The sequence below is a fragment of the Gallinula chloropus genome (genome assembly GCF_964237585.1).
Source record: "Gallinula chloropus genome assembly, chromosome: 1".
NCBI classification, from domain to species: Eukaryota; Metazoa; Chordata; class Aves; order Gruiformes; family Rallidae; genus Gallinula; species Gallinula chloropus.
Genome location: NC_140085.1, coordinates 103,596,587 through 103,614,816, shown reverse-complemented (window position 1 = coordinate 103,614,816; position 18,230 = coordinate 103,596,587). Strand labels below are relative to the sequence as shown.

The window sequence follows — 18,230 nt, the reverse complement described above, 5'->3', positions numbered from 1 at the left end:
AGTCTGTCTTCTACAACCTATGACTCAGAGGTGGAGCCTGAGAGCGCTGCATTTCTCCAGACTAGAGATGAAAAAAAACTAACCTGGGGAGGCATGGCTTACTAGTGTTCACTTACAACCTTAAATTACCTAAAAGGACAGATGGGGGCATGCCTAGAGCAAAGACTGAGCCAGGCTCTCCAAGGTACATAGGAAGAAAGAGCAGAGGCAATGGACAAAGTTGCAGCAAGGAAGGTTACAATATTAAGAAGAAAAATTTCAGTGAGTCAACAAATACTGGGAGAGACTGCCAAGGGAGGCAGTGGAAGAGCATCTTCAGAGTCTGAGCGTAATCCAACAAGGTCCAGCGCAACCCACTTCAACACCAGACATGGTCCTGCTTTGAGTGTGATAAGCCATCACAACCAAGTTAACTGTACATACTAACTGCATATCCTAAAAAAGTCACGCATAAATAGTTATAAATGTTTTCCAAAAGTAATAATATGGCAATGCTAATACACCGCTATGGACAAAACAGCAGGCTCAAGCTCACAGGGCTTGCTGATATCACTGCCAAACATAGACCCCCACACCTTTTTTTCACACCTCCCCCAATTCTGTAGAAGGTCATACTGTTATTAAGCAAGGCAAAGGGAAGACTATTTTTATATGGTTTTGCACAAGGCATAGTATGAAGACCTCCACAGACAAATGTTTGAAAAGCTTTGTTTCTCAAGCATCCTTAATCCTCTGCCAAAATCCCCAATTTATTTCTCTAGGTGATACAGTGTATAATAGCTGTAAGCTACAAAATTCCCCATCGGTCCTTAATTATTTTGTATTAAGTATTAGAATTAAGCAAGGTCAACATCTTTGCAAACTTTAGTAAGTAATTTTTAGTACAGCAGTAAAAAGACCCATGCATATTGTATTTGATAGAGTTTGTTTTACCTCTGTTCTTTCCCAAAGCTTCCTCATCCACACAAGCAAGTCACTTTTCATGCTACATGGTGCCAGGCATAACAGATGCTTCCCACCCCCTCCATCCAGAATAACTCTACCTTCTGAACAGAGGGACCTTTGGTGTTTAAATTATTCAAGCAGGAAAAAAAAAAAAAAATGCCACTGGCTGGGACTATCAGGGGCAAAGACAGAAAGAGAAAACCAGACAGTAGTATCCAAATAGTAACAGATTGTTACCTTTTCAGCAGTTAAAGTAGTATCATTTCTGCCCAGTTTTCCTACACCACAGGAGCAAAGAACTTGCTAATAACAATATATATTAGTCATCCTCCTGCCCTACCTCTGAAGAGGCCACGGCAAGCACTTGACAGTTTGATCAACTGTTAATACACAGATTGGCTCAACAGGCCATATACCTGGTGGCTCCATCACTGCCCCACCTACACTATGTGTGAGATACATCTGATCCATTGGGTCACTTAATGTGATGCTCCACAAACACATGACAAGCATTTAAGTCACCATCTAATATAATTGTGACCTTTCTAGAGGCAGAAGAATTTACTTCCAGAGGGATTTAACACATGCAATTTTACCGTATTCATGTGCTTGGAGCTTCAAAGGTAAATATATTTGAATGCATTTCTGCTTCTGAACAGTTTGTCAGGTTTACTTCACTTTACACCTACTTGACAGATTAGTTATGCAAGTGCCATATCATTACATAACTGTATTAATCCATTCAGCACAAAGACTGCTTTGAATCCTAACTCCCATCTTCAGAAGGGGCTGGTAAAAGACGCACAACAAAGGATCAGTCAAGTGACCACCTTCATGCAATGACCAGTTAAACACATCAGGCTCCTTCAGCCTGGAACAAAGACTGTATAGCTCAGCACTGCTCAGGATTTCGTGGGCATGGTGAACAGAGGGCCACCCCCCACCTCCTCCAATACAAGAGCTGGAGAAAAGTAAGTGAAACTCTCACGCTGGAGACTCAAACACCCCGGAGAGCTGGTTCTTCAAACATGTAATAATCAGGCTATAAAAATCCCTTTCTCCTGGGCATCCTGGACATAAATGTTCTAGATAAACACACACCTTGAGCTATTAAATACAGACCGAACCGCAATTCATGGAAGCTGGGATAAGCATCACGTGGAGACACCAACAGACGTTTCCCCCAGCACTTTCTAACATCCACAAGACGAAAGACAGAACAGGCTTGTTGTTTGGGCCTGGAATAAGGCATTCAGTTTATCAGAGACAGTCATAAAAGCTTTCATTTATTCTTTTAGTCTAATTAACCATATATGTGTTTGCACAATAGTATGTTAAGTGACTGGTTTGAGGCTCAGATGCCAGGAAGGGCCAAGTTGCAAACAGGATCGTCTGAGGTTCAGTGCTTGAGATGGATGAACCAATGTACACAAAGGTTTTGAAAGCTTCCTGTGTTCAGCACAGCCATGCTATCTTCAGAAATACAAACACCACCACCCATAACATGCCCATTTAGATGACAGGCAGATCTGGGAAGCCCAAATGTTTTAACAAATGGTTTTACTAAGAGCCAGATCCACCCACTTATTACTTCCTACACCCTGGCACACCACTGAAAGAATCAGGTGTTTTACAGCACTGCATACATTACCCTCAAGCTTGCCAGGAATCATTATTTAAAACTCAGTTATTCTATCATTAAGAGATTACAGTTTGAGAAAATGCTCTGTAAATCAGCCTATTAGTTTCCTCAATTCTTAATCCCATTTCACAAGATCTAGCCTTACCACAATTCTCTGCCAGAACCCAACAGGACAAAAGCACCACGTGTATCATCATAAAGGAAAGGAAATAAAACAAAACATACACTTACACAAAATCAAATTCCCTCTTACTTCCCTCCCACACACAGAGACTTTTCCAGACTTGCAGGATACACGGCATTGTTCAGCACTACAATTTTGATTATCAGAGGACCGCTAGTGAAAAGCGGCATATAAAGCCGTCCCATAAACACTGCCAATGCCTGGTTTTGAACGGCTGGTGAGGTGTTAGCAGTTTTTCAAGGCCCAGTTTGGCTCTGAAGGACACTGGTCACCTCTGCCTGAGCTGCTGCTGGCAGGCTCTCACCCGGGCCCACGTCCCGCCGCAGCCAGAGGGCTGGTGTCGCAGTTCCCAGCAGTGGGGAGGGAATTAAAAAGAAGAAAAAAAAAATCGCTCAGACTGGCAACCTGAAGCCAATCTAACAGACACCCTGTTACTTCGTTTGACAAACAGCTGAGCTGACAGCACAGCGATACTTCAAAAAAACACACAGAAAGGATTTTTTTTTCCCAAAGAAGAGGAGATTTCCCCCCCCCCCCCCCCCCCCCCCCCAGTCACGAGCCGATTTCTTACAGGTTATCAAAGGTGGACTGAAAAGCATTTTTATTAGCGCCAGCGGCCGGGCTACCCGCCCTCACAAGCTGCCCCCGGCGCTTCCCTCCGCTGCACCTGCCCGCGCTCCAGGGGTCAGGATCGTCCGTGAGCCAGCCGCCCCCCCACCCCCTCGCCGTGACGACCCAATGCCACTTTAGGCCGGGTCGACGGGTGGGCCCGAAGCGCCAGAGAGGCTGCGGAGGACGGGACAGAACGGCCCAGCTTCCAGCAACGCTGGCGACGCGAGCGCAGAGGCCCGCGGTGGAGGCCTCCCTGCTCCGGTGCGCCACGCTCGGCTCAGGAGGCCCCGCCGGGCCTTCGGGGCAGCTCCGCCTGTGCCAGAGACGCCTCCGTAGCAAGAGCCGACGCGAAGCCCCTCTCCGAGCCCGTCCCCCCTTCGCCGCCGCCGGGGCGGGAAGCGGAGCCGCCCCGGCGCTGGCTGAGGGACAGCCCCCGCCGCTACGGGGAGGGGAGAAGAGGGAGGGGGAGGGGACACCGCCCGCCCCGCCGCTCCCCCCCGCCCGCCCCGGCGCCCCCAGAGGCGTGCGGTCACCGTCTGCTCGCCCGCCGCCTCTCGCCCTGCCGGGGCGGCCCTACCGTCCCCAGGGTAGAGGCCTAGGTCGCTGGCAGGCGGGAGGGCCAGGGCAGTACCTGCGCTGGAAGTCCGTTTCGAAGGGGGCCAGGTAGGGGTCCCGCTCCAGCAGCTGCGGCAGCTTCACGGGATGCGGGGGTTGCGCGCAGGCGGCGGCCGCCATTTTGCCCGCCGCGGGATTCGCGCCGTGCCGTGCTGCCGCTATATACACCCAGGGAGGGGGGCCGGGGCGGGCGGGTGAGATGCCCCCTGCCTCTCACCGCCCGGCGCCGCCCACCGGCCGGGGCAGCCCGCCGGGGTCGGGAGGCGGCCGCCTCCGCCGCCCCTCCCCGCTTGCCGTGCCAGCAGCTTGGGCCGTTCAGCGCTTCCCCTGTCGCTTCCTCCCTCCCCCTCTACACCCCGGTGCGGCGGTGTCAGGGCTCTGGGTGCCTCGGAGAGCCGAGGAGGGTGCTGTGCGGGGGGCTCTGCCGCTGTCTCCCCTTGGCGCGGGCGAGGGGTTTGGTTTCGCAGCCCGGCGCAGGGGATGATAGCGGGAATGAGGGCTGACAGCGTAAAAAGCCGTTCTCCTCAAAACGGCGCAGGGTGCTGGGGTGGGCGGAGGCGGCCGCCTGCGGGATGAGCGCTGCCCGGGCCCGGGCCGCGGCTCTGACGGAGCCGGCCCTGAGGCGAGGGCGTGCGGGGCCCGCAGTGCCGCGCTGAGGGGGTGAGGCGGGGGTGGGAGGGTGAGCTATCCCTCTGCCGGGAATGAAAACAGTAGCTGGCGGGGCAAATCCGGCAGGAGCGGGGATGTCTGCGATCGCTCCGGCGGTCCCCAGTTTGTTTTCTTAGTGCCTCTTTGATGTCTTTTTCAGTGTGTCTGCTGCCGGATGAACTCTGCGTTCCCACACAAACGCACACAAAAAAGAACCCCCCCCACCAACACTCTCCCCCCCTCCCCCAAAAAAGATTTGGTGTCATGATGAGTGCTGGAATAAATTTCTGGACTGTTTGATAGGGTGCTGGCGTGCTCACAGACAAGCTCAGCAAAACAAGACTCCGGGGGCATCCGTGAGTTCTCATAAACCCTGTGTCTGTGCAGCAAAATGTCGCTTTACCGGACACATAAAGAATCCTAAACAAAGTAAGATTAGTTCAGTTGATCCTAGTGCAGCTCTGAATGTTGAATAACACAGGTAGATTGCTGTGGAAGTTTTTGACCTAATATCAGCATGTCTCATTTTTGGATAGGCCACCAAATATCCAAGGCAACTAATCACTAGCCTGGCCATGCCTCTAGGCCAGCATTTAGCACTTTTATTTAAGGTCCAGCAATTTTCTTTGTTTAGACATGTAGTGAGAACATTTATTTAGAGGCCTCTTTTGAATGCTTTTCAGCCACAGTTTATAAACTTTTCAGCTCCTAGATACCTTACCTTGTGTCCACAGCCATCTCCTAAATTGTGACTCTCACTTTGTGACCCATTTCAGCTGTCTTGGCTTTCTCTGAATTTTAGTGCTGTTCCCTCCCTGTCTGCCAGATAACTAAGAGCACAGCATGTAATAAAGACTAGCAGTTCCTTTATTGCTTTACCCAAAATTGACTACAGTGGAAGTTTCCATACTATAAAAAAGACAGGGATCTCCTGGAAAGAGTGCAGTGAAGGGCTTCAAGGATGATTAAAGGCCTGGAGCATCTCCCCTGTGAGGAAAGGCTGAAAGAACTGAGGCTGTTCAGCCTTGAGAAAAGGAGGCTAAGAGGGGATCTGATTAATGTTTATAAATATCTCAAGTGTGGGACACAGGGGGAATTGGCCAGCCCCTTTTCAGTGGTCTGTGGAGACAGGACAAGGGGCAATGGCTGCAAGTTGGAGCACAGGAAGTTCCGCACCAACATGCGGAAGAACTTCTACACAGTGAGGGTGACAGAGCCCTGGGACAGGCTGCCCAGGGAGGTGGAGGAGTCTCCTTCTCTGGAGATATTCAAGACCCATCTGGATGCCTATCCGTGCAATATGAGCTAGGGAGCTGCTCTGGCAGGGGGTTGGACCCGATAATCTCTTGAGGTCCCTTCCGACCCCTACGATTCTGTGATTTATTTCATCGACAGTGTGTGTTTAACTACACCATATTTCCTTTCTTTACAGAGTGCAACAAGTATTCCCTGTCCTAAGAATGTCAAGGGCAATAGTGTTTGCTATAGCAGTTGTCCCAGCAGGAGGCCCAAGCGGTCTTTGATTACTGAAAGAAGTAGCTTCTATGCTTTAGCAGAATTACCTATAGTATCCAGATAGATCAGAATTTATTTTTTTCCCAGTCTCCACCATTTCTGCAGTCTCACTAGAGACAAAAAACCCTGTTTTTAAAATCACCTGTGCTTCTCAAAACTTTATGGCAGGGATTCCAGTGCCTGCGCTAAACCAAAGTTTAACAACCCTTTAGGATGTACCTATTCTTCCAGGTGCTTCACCTTCGTTTGCAAATGTGTCACTCTCATAGTTAGCTACTTTGACAAACTAAAAGGATTAGCAAGACCCAGGAAATTGGGTTTTTTTCCAATACCTACATATTACCTGTGGTGCTGCTTTGGTACTTCCAAGTGTTTGGTGCTGAAAAGGTGACCTGCTGCTGAAAAGGAAGTAGGAGAGCAGTTCCACCAACCTTTGAATTCACGAGTGTGGGCAACAGGACCTTCACTCTTAGCACAACCTCTTCAGTTTTCTTTATTGTCAGGAAGCTCAAGCTTGGTCACAGTATCGTTACTTGCTGTTTGGCACGAACACAAGAGCAACAATAATCAGCATTAGTAATATCTGTAACCAGTAGAAATACAGCTTTGACTTTTGGCACCCTGAAAATGGGGGACCCTTCTTAACCTTCTTTTGGAAGATTTTTAGTGTAAATGACACAGTATCCAGCCTCACATCCAAGCAACCTTGAACTTCAGGAAGTTAAATTCTGCACATGGCCCCGTCCCTATAATAGACAAAGCCCAAGTGCTATATTTAACACTCTGTGAACTGGGAAATTGATAACCATACCATTTGTATCTACTCATGTTGCAGTTTACAACTTGGGCATGATTTGTCACAAGTAACTCAAAACTGCCCGCATACAGGCATACATTATAGTGAACACCTATTACACCGTGATCTAGCTAGGGCTCAAAGGCTGAGGGCGGCTCTCAGGACACTGCATCTAGTCCTGTCCCTGAAGGCAAAAAAGGCAGTTCAGACAATGCACATTGTCCCAAATGTGTCTCTGTGCATTTCTCAGCGACTGATACAAAGCTGGCGGCTGCTGCTGCCAGTAGAGAAAGGAAGACTGTTTGTAGCAACTGCTCTTTTCGGGGGACAATAGTGGGTCATATAGGGGTGGTGTCTAAGGTGTGTGTCTGGCAACTAGTTACCACTGAGGCTGGAGCGTATCAATCCACTCTGAACTAGTCTTTCAAAGGATGCTCATGGTTAAGTAATGTATGCTTCAAAATGTTACATAGCAATGCTGAGCAGTATCTGTACAATTATTATAACATCAGTTTAGATTATTTTAAGTATTCAAGTTGAAATATTCAAACTTCAAATAGAAATCTAACTTCTGGATTAAAGGACATTCCAGATTTGAAAAGCATTTAAGAAAGAGAAAACTTGCATACACTTGTGATGCAGTGCCTCCATTTTGATTCACTAATACCTTGCACTTATTTTGCAAAAGGTAAGAGAGATGTGAAACTCTAGGAACCAGATTAGGAAAAAAAATCTCTAGCATTAAGGCACTGGTTCAGATTCTCCCTCATCAATGGTGTCCATTAGTTTCTCAACCGGAACAGATCTGTGTGGTCTCTGGCCTCGTTTGTCTCTTATGGAGCCAGTTCCTGAGCTCCTGGTGCTTCTAAACCAAGTGTCTAAGAGTAGACGTGGTCCGTGGTACAGGCCTGGCTCTGTAAGACCCTTCCAGGCCTGTCAGAGTCATCTTTGGAGTACAGGATTCTGCAGCTCTCATGCACTTCTGCTGATTTCTAGACCACTTAGTCCTGCAGCTGTGAGATCAATAACTTATACATGAGTTACTGTGTGATTCCTGCCACACTGGTTCTCAGATTGCCTAGAGCAGGAAATGTGGTGAGTTTGCTGGAGTTACCTTCTACCCTGCAGGGAGGGAAACAGGACAATGGCCAAGAATAATGCATACCCAGGTTATCTTCCAGTATGGGCATGAATGGGGCATTGCAAACAGTCTGTACCTGGATGCTACAGTGTGCTCCCAAATACCACGAAGTACTCGTTAGCTTGTTCCACCAGCTGCGCCTTGTTGCAGCTGTAGACAGTCTATAGACTCCTAGTTTAATTGATCTGAGAAGAGATGGCAGGTACTAACTACAGCAAGATATTTTTTAACTCTGCTGTTGAAATCATTTAAGAATTACTGATCTTTCCAAGTGCCAAGTCACAGAGAGTGCCCTTTCTATGTTTAATACTTAAATTCAACACTTAAAGGCTTTATCATCATTTCAGTCTGGGAAGAACTCCTCCTGGTTCCTTTTCCTGAAAGCTTTTTTACATCTAGAAGTGGTTGGTGCACTTTGCTTGCTTGGATGTGAAGAGATGTATGCATTTTTTATTGCCATTGTGCCTTTTGATGTCTTCAAGATGAAAAGTAATCTCTGCCAAGGACTGAGAAACAGGAACCCATGGGCTTTCCCCTGTGCTGATACCAGATCCCACAATGGGCACTATCAAGGAAAGGTTTTTCCATGGACAGATGCAGCTGTTCAAAAAATTACTGTTCCATTATTCCAGAAGAATGGATTCTTGAAGGATTCCCTGTATCCTTTAGGGAGATGTCAGACATCTCAGCATGTTACAGTGCACGTTGCAGCTCCCCACCTTTGGGCCAGTTTCTGCGTGTTCAGTACATAACACGATGGAGTTCAAAATTTAAAAGAAATCTGGCTTATTTTGCCACACAGGCCAGCCATGCTTACCTCTATTAATTGTTTCAGAATCCACAAGTAATTAATTGCACAATTGTCATCTGGATCCAACACAAAGGCCTTCTCTTGAAAAAAAAGACATATTTATCTTGGTAGTCTTCTCAGGCAGGTCTAACATTGGGAGTGGAGATTGAACAGGCTACTTACCCCTATCTTTGGATTCTTCAGGTTGAGACACATAGCCAGAAACGGTCAGTGTTAGACAACTGCTGCCAAAGCTAAACCTCAACAGCACGTCACAGTTCCATAACTAAAACCACACTTCTAGCAAAGATTCAATTATTTGATTACATATGAAGAACAAAGCTCATAACCTTGAAAACTGCAGCAAACATTCCACAAATCCATTGATATATTCATCAGTTAGTTTACAGGTTTGGGGGTTTTGGTTTTAGGTTCAGTTTTTTTAAGGAACACAGGGTATTTGTCTTTTAAGGTCTTACCTCTGCCCTGCTTTGGTATCAGGAGCTTTAAATAATGGCCAGTCTTTAAAGATCAAAACTAATGTACAATCTGAAATACTAAAAAGCCAGTTGTGGGCTTGTCAGTTCCCAGTAAGCGCAGTTGGTGGGGATGCCATTTGTACTTTCCATGCAAAGCAAAGTGAAAACACATTCCAGGAACCTGGAAGTCCTAAATAATGGCTGCTTCTTGCTTTCAAAATATTGCAATATTATTATGATTTGGTGTCCTTATTTTGTATAACAGAGTATCAAAGAGTGTAAATATCTTTCATAGTTGTTTACACAGTAATCAAGACACTTGAAAGTGTGATACCAATTAAAAATATCAGCAGATGTGGAATAATATTTGTTGTGAAAATGCCTGAGTCTCACTAAAAAATAACCCCCCAAAATCTTAATTTAGCAAAAAGCCTTTAGTAGTTTCAAGTAAGAATTTTTCCAACACTTCACAGATGTAAAACATGGGGGAACTTAGGAAAATCATAATATTTTGGACCCTTGCATACGTTTTGTGGTATTTATGCCTTCTATATGTATTTATCAAAAGTAGTAAGAACCTACGACTGCCAATACTGCTATTTCCTGGTAATTGTGTAAGTGTTTCTGTGCCGCGAGAAGGGCATCAAACACTTGGGACTTTCTCCTTATTGCCATGCCAGCAATACTTGGTACCTGTCACTTCTGCCTTGCCAATGTGTGTTTATCTCTAACACTTAGGAAATAAGTAGCTTGAGCTCTCCAGGATAGTTGTCCCAGCTGTTATTTCACAGCGAGCTTCTGTAACAATGTATTGCTATTGAACAAGCAACCTATTAATGGTTTATATCCAGTACACTTAGAATTAAGAATGAAACACCAGAGCTTCAGCAGCAGTTTTGTTTTCTGGTTATTCATTGCCAGGTCACTCCTAAAATTACTGAGAAGCATTTTTTCCAAGGAAGTCTCTTGAGGCCTGGTTGCAGCACCTCGCATTCCTCCCTAAACACTGAGGGCATTTAGGCTGTCTGGCCTTGTACTCAGAAAAGAAAGTGAGGTTGCCAGACATTCATTCAGAGGGTAGCACACCTAATCCTTGGGGAGGTCAAGTGAGGTGAGAAGAAAGGAGGAGATGCATATTGCTAATGCTCTGACAACTCCATCGATGGAAATCCATTCGTATGTTTAGAACTATTTTAGATTTCAGAAAGAAGAACAGTGCCTAAGTTGCAGTCATTAATTTAGGCATATACCAACTTCACCACAGTGAAAGCAGGTGAATCCTGTTCAGATTTTGTGTGAGGTACATAACTTTTGGAAGTCCAAAATGCTTTCTGCAGATAGTCTTTTAGGTCTTGGTAGTATTAATCTTGGTTTAGTTTTTAATGGCATTCGGTGGCAGTTGAGCAAATCAATTCTCAGGTGTGACCAGGAATGTTTCAGATGAATGGAAAGACAGGACATGGACAAATCCTTAGTGCTATACTCAAAATCTTGCTATAGGCAGAAAACCATATGTGGATATAAGAATTTACTGTTAGTTCAGCAAATGTTTTAACAGTTTAATTGCCCAAATTATCTGATTAACATGGGAAAAAACCCACCCTTATTATAGTGCAGAAAGCATTCTAGCACCATGCCTTTTCTCCTAATGCTATGCCCCCCTTCCCAGTGTGCCTCTAGGTCCGAAGGCTGACAGTGTAAGTCTTCCTCAGGCAGATGGGAGCATATGTGCTATGACAAGGCACTGGCCTCCTGAGTTCTTTGCCATGCATAGCCTGATGTTCATAGAAGGGGTTGGTGTCTCCCTCCTCAATTTTGAGGTTCCCAGCTGCAGCCTTAACAACTGCACCACTGCCTCTCCCAGATGCAGTTGACATTAAGGATGCTGTTGGTTGTGCAGGGACTGCCTGGGGCTGTCAGATCCTTTCCCACAGTGGCACTCTCAGATGGAAGCTCACACAGGTTTAGCAATAGTCACACAGGCACAAGGCAAGCAAGAGCAATGCTTTAAAAAATCACATGTATGAGGCTAAAATTCCCCTTTTTGATAGATTGTCTGCTAAACACAGGCTAATTGTAACACAAGTCCTGCAGAGGTGTTCCAAATTCTCCTGTGACTCCAGGCTTCTTAACAGGACTGAGTGATGGCTCTTGGAAAAGATCATTTTTTCCTGAGTGGTCTTCTGTGATGATAATACTTACGGGTCTGAAGGTGTGATGATGTGTAACCATGTACAATCACCAAAGCCAGTATAACAACCAAAATGACAATGACAGGCTGCAAAGCTGAGTTTGGGCTTCTCTAAATATTGGGGGGCATAGCCTTACTTTTAGGGTAATGATGTAATTTGTATCTTAACATTGCACACGTGCCAAGCATTGGACACATTACACATGATGCAATAGGTCTCAGTGACTTCTGAATGTACACAAACATAACTGAATCCTACATAGGTAATGACACAATGACTGAAGGAATCGGTCAAATTCTGATATCAGCAATTGTGAAAACATTTAGAAGAAACATACTTACATGTGTTATACATGTCTTGAGTAGTTGTTTTTTTCTGGGATCTGCACAAAGTGACTGTGAAGAACATCTACTGTGTTCAATAATCCATCGTCATAAATGGACATCTCTCAGAAATGTTATAGCTATAGCTATAGCTATAGATTTCCAAAGTTGCCTGGTTAGCTATAGTTAAATAATCATGCAAGGTTACATATTATATACACAAGTAGCATTTTGATACCCTGACAGCTTTTAGGGAGCCCTTATTTCCAGCATTTTCTACATGTCTTAAAGATATCCACACTACAACAAATAAAGGTGCAGTCTTCATAAGCTCAGTGTCACAGAACTACACACATGCAACAGGTATGCAGTCTATAGCCATTGGTGACTGTGTTGCCTGCAATACAGTTTTCCATGGGAAATATTTTTAAACTCAGTGATTGACCTTTTCTTCTTAGAGCCCTCAAAATTCTGTATTTTGTAAATATAGAAAGCTTCATCCAAGAGAAACATGCACACACTTTTTTGTTAGGAACATAGGTATTCACAGATTAGTAAGAATACATTTGTCTTCATACACATGAACAGATTTTCTCTTCTTTGGAAATTCACAGAATGCTAGGGGTTGGAAGGGACCTCTGGAGATCATCTAGTTCAACCCCCATGCCAGAGCAGAATCACCTATAGCAGGCTGCACAGGACAACATTCAGGTGGGTTTTGAATGACCTTAGAGAAGGAGGCTCCACTGCCTCTCTGGCCAGTGCTCTGCCACCCTCACAGTGAAAAAGTTTCTCCTTATAGTAAGATGGAACTTGAAGTTTGTCTCCATTGCCCCTTGTCCTGTCACTGTTGGTGTCCATGAGAAGAGCCTGGCTCCTTCTTCTTGACATCCACCATTTAGATATTTAAAAGTATTAATGAATCCTTTAGGTTGTGTCCTTTGTCTCTTATTACCTAGATTTGTATTTTCCTCTTGTTTTTAAACTCAGCCATGATATTTGAGGTAAAAGAAATCACTTTTCCTATATGCACATATCACCACAAAAATGTGCAGTGCAAATAACTAAGCTATATACAGCTTACAGCGTGCCTACATTTGGAAGGGACTGATTCTATTATGCTATCTGTGGAAGATAAATAAGCAAAGCCCACAGACACACACACAGAGAATATGAGTTTCCGAGGATATACAGGTTAACTGGCTGCATTTCTGTTTCCTGAATACTTATGTTGCAGCAAAACAACTACTTCATTATGATGTAGTAGGAAAATTTACATTGTATTATGAGATAACTTTAGTAATCCTCCACCTGTTTTTGTTTTGGGAGGTGAAACATTGGACCAGGTTGCCCAGAGGAGCTGTGGCTGCCCCCTCCCTGGATGTGATGAAGGCCAGGTTGAATAGGGCTTTGGGCAGCCTGGGCAAGTGGAGGGTGTCCTGCCTATGGCAGGGGGGTGGGACTAGATAATCTTTAAGGATCCCTTCTAGCCCAAACCACTCTAGGATTCTGTGATAACCAGAATGTCCTCCTGAACTGCAGAGATCACAGCCTGTGCCAGGTATTCAATCATTTTGCATTATTTTATCTTCCCAGGCAACATCAAGGCTCTTCGTTTTTCACTTGTCCCTTAGGAGGTCAGGTCATCCACAATATTCAGGTTGTGCTTTGGTGTCTGTACAGGTGAGGTGTGAGCAATTGATTGCCTTTTTCCTTATGCCAGTCTTCAGTTAGTGATCTGGTAAGGGGCTGCTTGGAAATACTGCCCTAGTGCCGCATCTCTTCCCCAGCGTTCTCACGTTGTTTCCGAGTGTGTGTCTGTGCTAGGTCTGACTGTTCTCTTCACTGAATCACAGAATGTTAGGGGTTGGAAGGGACCTCAAAAGGTCATCTAGTCCAACCCCTTACTGCACAATTTCCTACCACTGCATATGTGCATGGACTACTTCTGCTTTGTCATCCCCCTGTTGCCACTTGTACCACAGAAGAATGTTTGAGAGTAAATGCTGACAAAAGTAGTGGTTTTTACAGCTTCTGAGTCACACACTGTCATGGACTTCTTGTTTCTTCTTGTTTACTATTACTTAGTGTCCCCTAGATCACTTCTTCCCTCATACAGGTTCTCATTCCATACTGCGCCAGGATCTGTAGGCCCTAAAACTAAATGCATTTTTGTGTCCAGGACATCCACTGCAGCTCTTTAAGTGCACCCTGTACCTAGTTCAAGGCTTGTCCATCTCTACTGCACACAAAACTTTGAACAGAGCCTGACAACTTTTTCTGCTTCTAGTACATCTCTGCTTTCTTTTGGCTTGTGATCATCCAGATGATACAGTCTTTCAAACTCTGGTCTTCCTTTTCAAGTGTAATAGATCTGCTCATAGTAGGGGGTTCCCCTGCAGGAACTGCTGGCTGATTTGCAAGAATCTGTAGCTCAAAGACTTAGTCCCTGCTGAATATGCCATTCCCTCAGCTCAGACATTTCTCCTAAAAAGGAGAGAAAGGTGGATGTTTCTAGAAGCCAGGTGGGCATGTCTAGTATGGAGTTGGATGTGGTTTTCCTCTTCATTGATTCCCCTGATTCTACCTGTTTTTGCCATTTACAGATAAGCCATAATAAAAGCAAAATCTCTAGTCAACTGGGTAATGAGAAAGGAGCAAAGAGATCTCTAACCACCTAGGACTATGATCAAAAGCCATTAAAGGAATCATGAACAAACTTTGGTCTTCTATTCAGTGTCCACCTATCATCAGGCTGTCATCTCTTTTCTCCTCTTTCTCTCAGATTTTCAGCAAACTGCCACTTTTTACCGCAGAGACTGCCACTTACCCACACAAGGTTGTGTGGACTGAATTGCAGCCAGATCATACAGCAATGTAACAACTGTTTTGTGCTTTCCTTGGATCCTTATGATCCTGAGTAAGCTGAGCTACCCAAAATTCATTTGTTTCACTATAAATGACATACCTGCCAGGACACAGGAATGCACACCTGCTGCGTTCCTGGTCTTCTGGGATGACTGTAGGCTTCCTCCGACAAAGAGGGTTGGTTGCTCACCGACATACCTGAAGGGTTCAAAGGATGTTTTCCTCACATTCTCCTCTGATTTGTTCTGCTCAGAATCTTGGGTGCTACACCATGTACGTAGAGATAATAATGTAGTGTTAGTCCAGTAAATATTCTAACAGTCTAAATTACCTGATTAAAATAGAAAAGCCTCACTTTTCTGATACTACAGTCACCTTTCCTGTGTGCCTCTAGGTCCTGAGGATGGCAGTTTAAGTGTTCCTGATGCAGACGAGAGAGAGGGGGCTTGCTTTACAGCAAATCACCAGCCCAAGGTCTTCGCAAAGGGAACAGTCATGCACTTGTTGGGGAGTTCTGATTCCTCAGACTTGGGTACGTTTGGTTTTATTTTTAAGCCTTTTCTTTACACCATCTGCTTCCCTCTTATTGATTCCCAGCTAGTTTGAATATTGCACAATATCTTTACTCCAGGGCTCTTGGCAGATATCTGCCATTCTGTGCAATCTTGTTCTACTATTATACAAATGTTAACTCTGCTAAATGCAGTAGTTTCGATAATATAAAACTGGAATTCCTTAGTGGAGAATCCAGGAGACAGGTTAGAGCACAGTGGTCGGTTTTTCAAATTCACTGGAGTTTTGCTGAAATGCAGTCAGCAGAACTGTGTAAAACTGGAGGTCATTTCAGCATTAAGTTCAAATTTGTCATTTAGCTGCTTGACTAAAGTATCTACAAATGAAGGACATTGCAAACATGTATAAAGTTACAGTGCAAAGGTTTGTTTTAGAGTCTGCTGCAATTTAGTTGTTTGTCAATATAGAATATAAAAACTTTGAGTCCAGTATCTCTTCGAGTTCATTCTGGTTTTGCAGAATTTGCCAAATGTTTGTTAAAATTCTGAAACTTTATGAAAAGCCTAATACCCATGACTGTTGGGCCCATGAACAAATTAGCTGATTGTGCACTACTCTTACACTAACTTTTCTTAGATAATACACTGTAGAAATCCTTCAGTATTCAAAATACCCTGTCCTGGCTGTTAAAAAATTCAAACATTGTTATGTTGTATGTTATTCCAATTCTTTTTTTCCTCAAAGAATCTGAAATATGAATAATTGTGGTAGGATAAATGACAATACAGGGACCAGTAGGTACACCAAATCTCTGGGACTCATCTGCCATTTACTTTGTGTCATTACTAACTCTCATAACAGTGTTCTAGGCAAAATAATTCTTATACATAAATATTTTTGCCTTACTATCAACCTTCTGTAAATTTAACGCTTTTTTTTATCAGTGAGACAGTTCACTGTTTCTGGTAGTAAGTCTTTCATGTCTTAGTCCCATTAAATCTTAGCCTCACAAACCACACTAAGCCCTCTCCTGACATATTTCTGTTGGTCATTATCTGGCTTTTGTACCGTTTGCAGTTAAGGTATTAGTTTATGCAAATGAAGGCATTATTTCATTCATACGACCAGTGTCCAAACTGTTACTTCTTTCTTCTGTTTCCTCCTCCCGCTGTTTCAGTTGCACACTGTTAAAATACTGAATTGCTCTAACAGTTCATGAATTTTCTGTTGCTCCTGGCCCTGTGCACTCCTTCAGTTGTCTCCTCAGTAACCCCTGTGTTCTCATCTGTTTCACCACATGCACAAGGAGAACTCACAAAGGTTTCCATCCCAGGAGCTGAGTCATTCTCTAAATCGGGACCATCATCCTCTGAACACAAAATCTTCCTCTGCAGAACTTAAGGGCAAGTATTACCTGTGATTTTACATATGATATTTCAGCTTCTTCTACTTTAAATTGCTTGTGTGTCTGACTGAAAAGCATATAATTTAGGAATATCCACCATGTGTATCCTATGTGTTACATAATGGCAAAAAGTTGGTTATCCTCCTCAGCTCTGTGTTCTATTTCCTTTCTTTTTTAATCTTCATTACAAAATATACTCACATCTTCAGTGGTTTGTTTCTTCTACATACATCTAACTTCTGTGAACTATGACTACTTTCCTGCCATCCAGGAAACCCCCAGCGCTCAAGGAACCAAACCTCCTGTACAATCGAATTGTTATTCCGATCGTGCTATTAAAAGACACTCACAGTGAGCTTCAGTCTGGCTTAAGTAATCCGATATGCCTAACATTTAAAAGGACTGACTAATGAGGCCATCCTGAAAGTGAGGAAAAAGCAAGAACAACTGTTTATCTCTTATCCTTTTCTTAGCACTGTAAAATACCATGCACATTCTTTGTATTTTTAAATGAACAGATCTGCTTTTAATCTTGTGCCCATGTGTGCCAAATATGTATACTCCGCTAGGCTGAAACCACTCTAGCAGTACTACAAGTTATTGACACTAGGACTTCTCCTGGTTTTGTACAAATTGCTGGGTTTACTCGTAGCTCTGAATAAGATTTATATGAAGAAATCTGAAGAACTCTGTGTTTGAGTCATATCACAATGCTTGAAATAAAACCTTTCAGCTGATTTCTCCACTATAATTCTTTTCATGTTTTAGGAATTGCCATGGCTCTGGTTTTATAAACACTGCCTTTCTTAAATTTATAATCTCCCAAATCAGTACTCCTTTTAGGGGTTTTCCTTGCTTTATTTGCTTGCATGTTTATCATTTGTCCAGCTTTTTTTTGCTTTTAATGTGGGTTATTTTCCCTCTCTTTTTTACAGTAAGTCATGTGGCATTGCTGTCCCTCAGGAATTCAAAGTTACGCTGAAGAAAACTGAGCCCCATGCTGATGGATGAGATAGGCATTATAGCTTCCTTGTGATCACACTGCATGTTGGTAAAGAGACAGGACTGTGGAATATGTGATACAAAAGTCATCAAAATACTTCCCTGGTTTTGTAAGGAGTTGCACAAGGAGTCATTCCTTTTCTGTGAAATAAAGCATGGATATTCATAACTGCAAAAAAAACCCAACCCAAAACAAAAACCACCCCACAAAACCCAACACTGCCAACAACAGAAAAAATAACTGTCATGTGCTGTTTCTTGTTTTTCTAATTTCCTTTCTATAGAATGAAACACGGATGTTTGTATTAAAAAAGCCGACAATAAGAAAAACTATCATCTGTTGCCTGCTGTTTTTCTTAAATCTGGAAATGCTTTTCAAATTTAACTTGAATCATTAGTCACGTGTCTTGCCCCAATTTCCCATCTGTAGAATAAACTGAAATGTTTTGGCTTTTAGCATCTGTCCTGCTTGTTCATACAACTTCATTTGTCTTTCAAAAACATCAAGACCTCTTTCAATACTGACACAATGGTGGGGAACTGAGGTGGGTTCTGTTGTA

General features: G+C 43.9%; 1 protein-coding gene and 1 long non-coding RNA gene across 2 annotated transcripts in view; one reads left to right on the top strand and one right to left on the bottom strand.

Annotated features, from left to right (window-relative positions):
• The window catches only part of GBE1 (1,4-alpha-glucan branching enzyme 1), a gene marked incomplete at its 5' end in the record, with an annotated part of 165,499 nt that extends 161,381 nt beyond the window's left edge, over positions 1 to 4,118 (bottom strand). The window contains one exon of the mRNA XM_084276813.1: positions 4,015 to 4,118. Coding sequence (XP_084132939.1) covers positions 4,015 to 4,118 — 104 coding nt within the window. The remainder of the gene's footprint in view (positions 1 to 4,014) is intronic.
• Positions 3,975 to 18,020, top strand: LOC311202272. The gene is made up of 4 exons (XR_014617911.1): positions 3,975 to 4,046; positions 15,145 to 15,282; positions 16,570 to 16,666; positions 17,604 to 18,020. It is a non-coding gene; the product is annotated as an uncharacterized lncRNA (long non-coding RNA).
• The last annotated feature ends 210 nt before the right edge of the window (positions 18,021 to 18,230 follow it).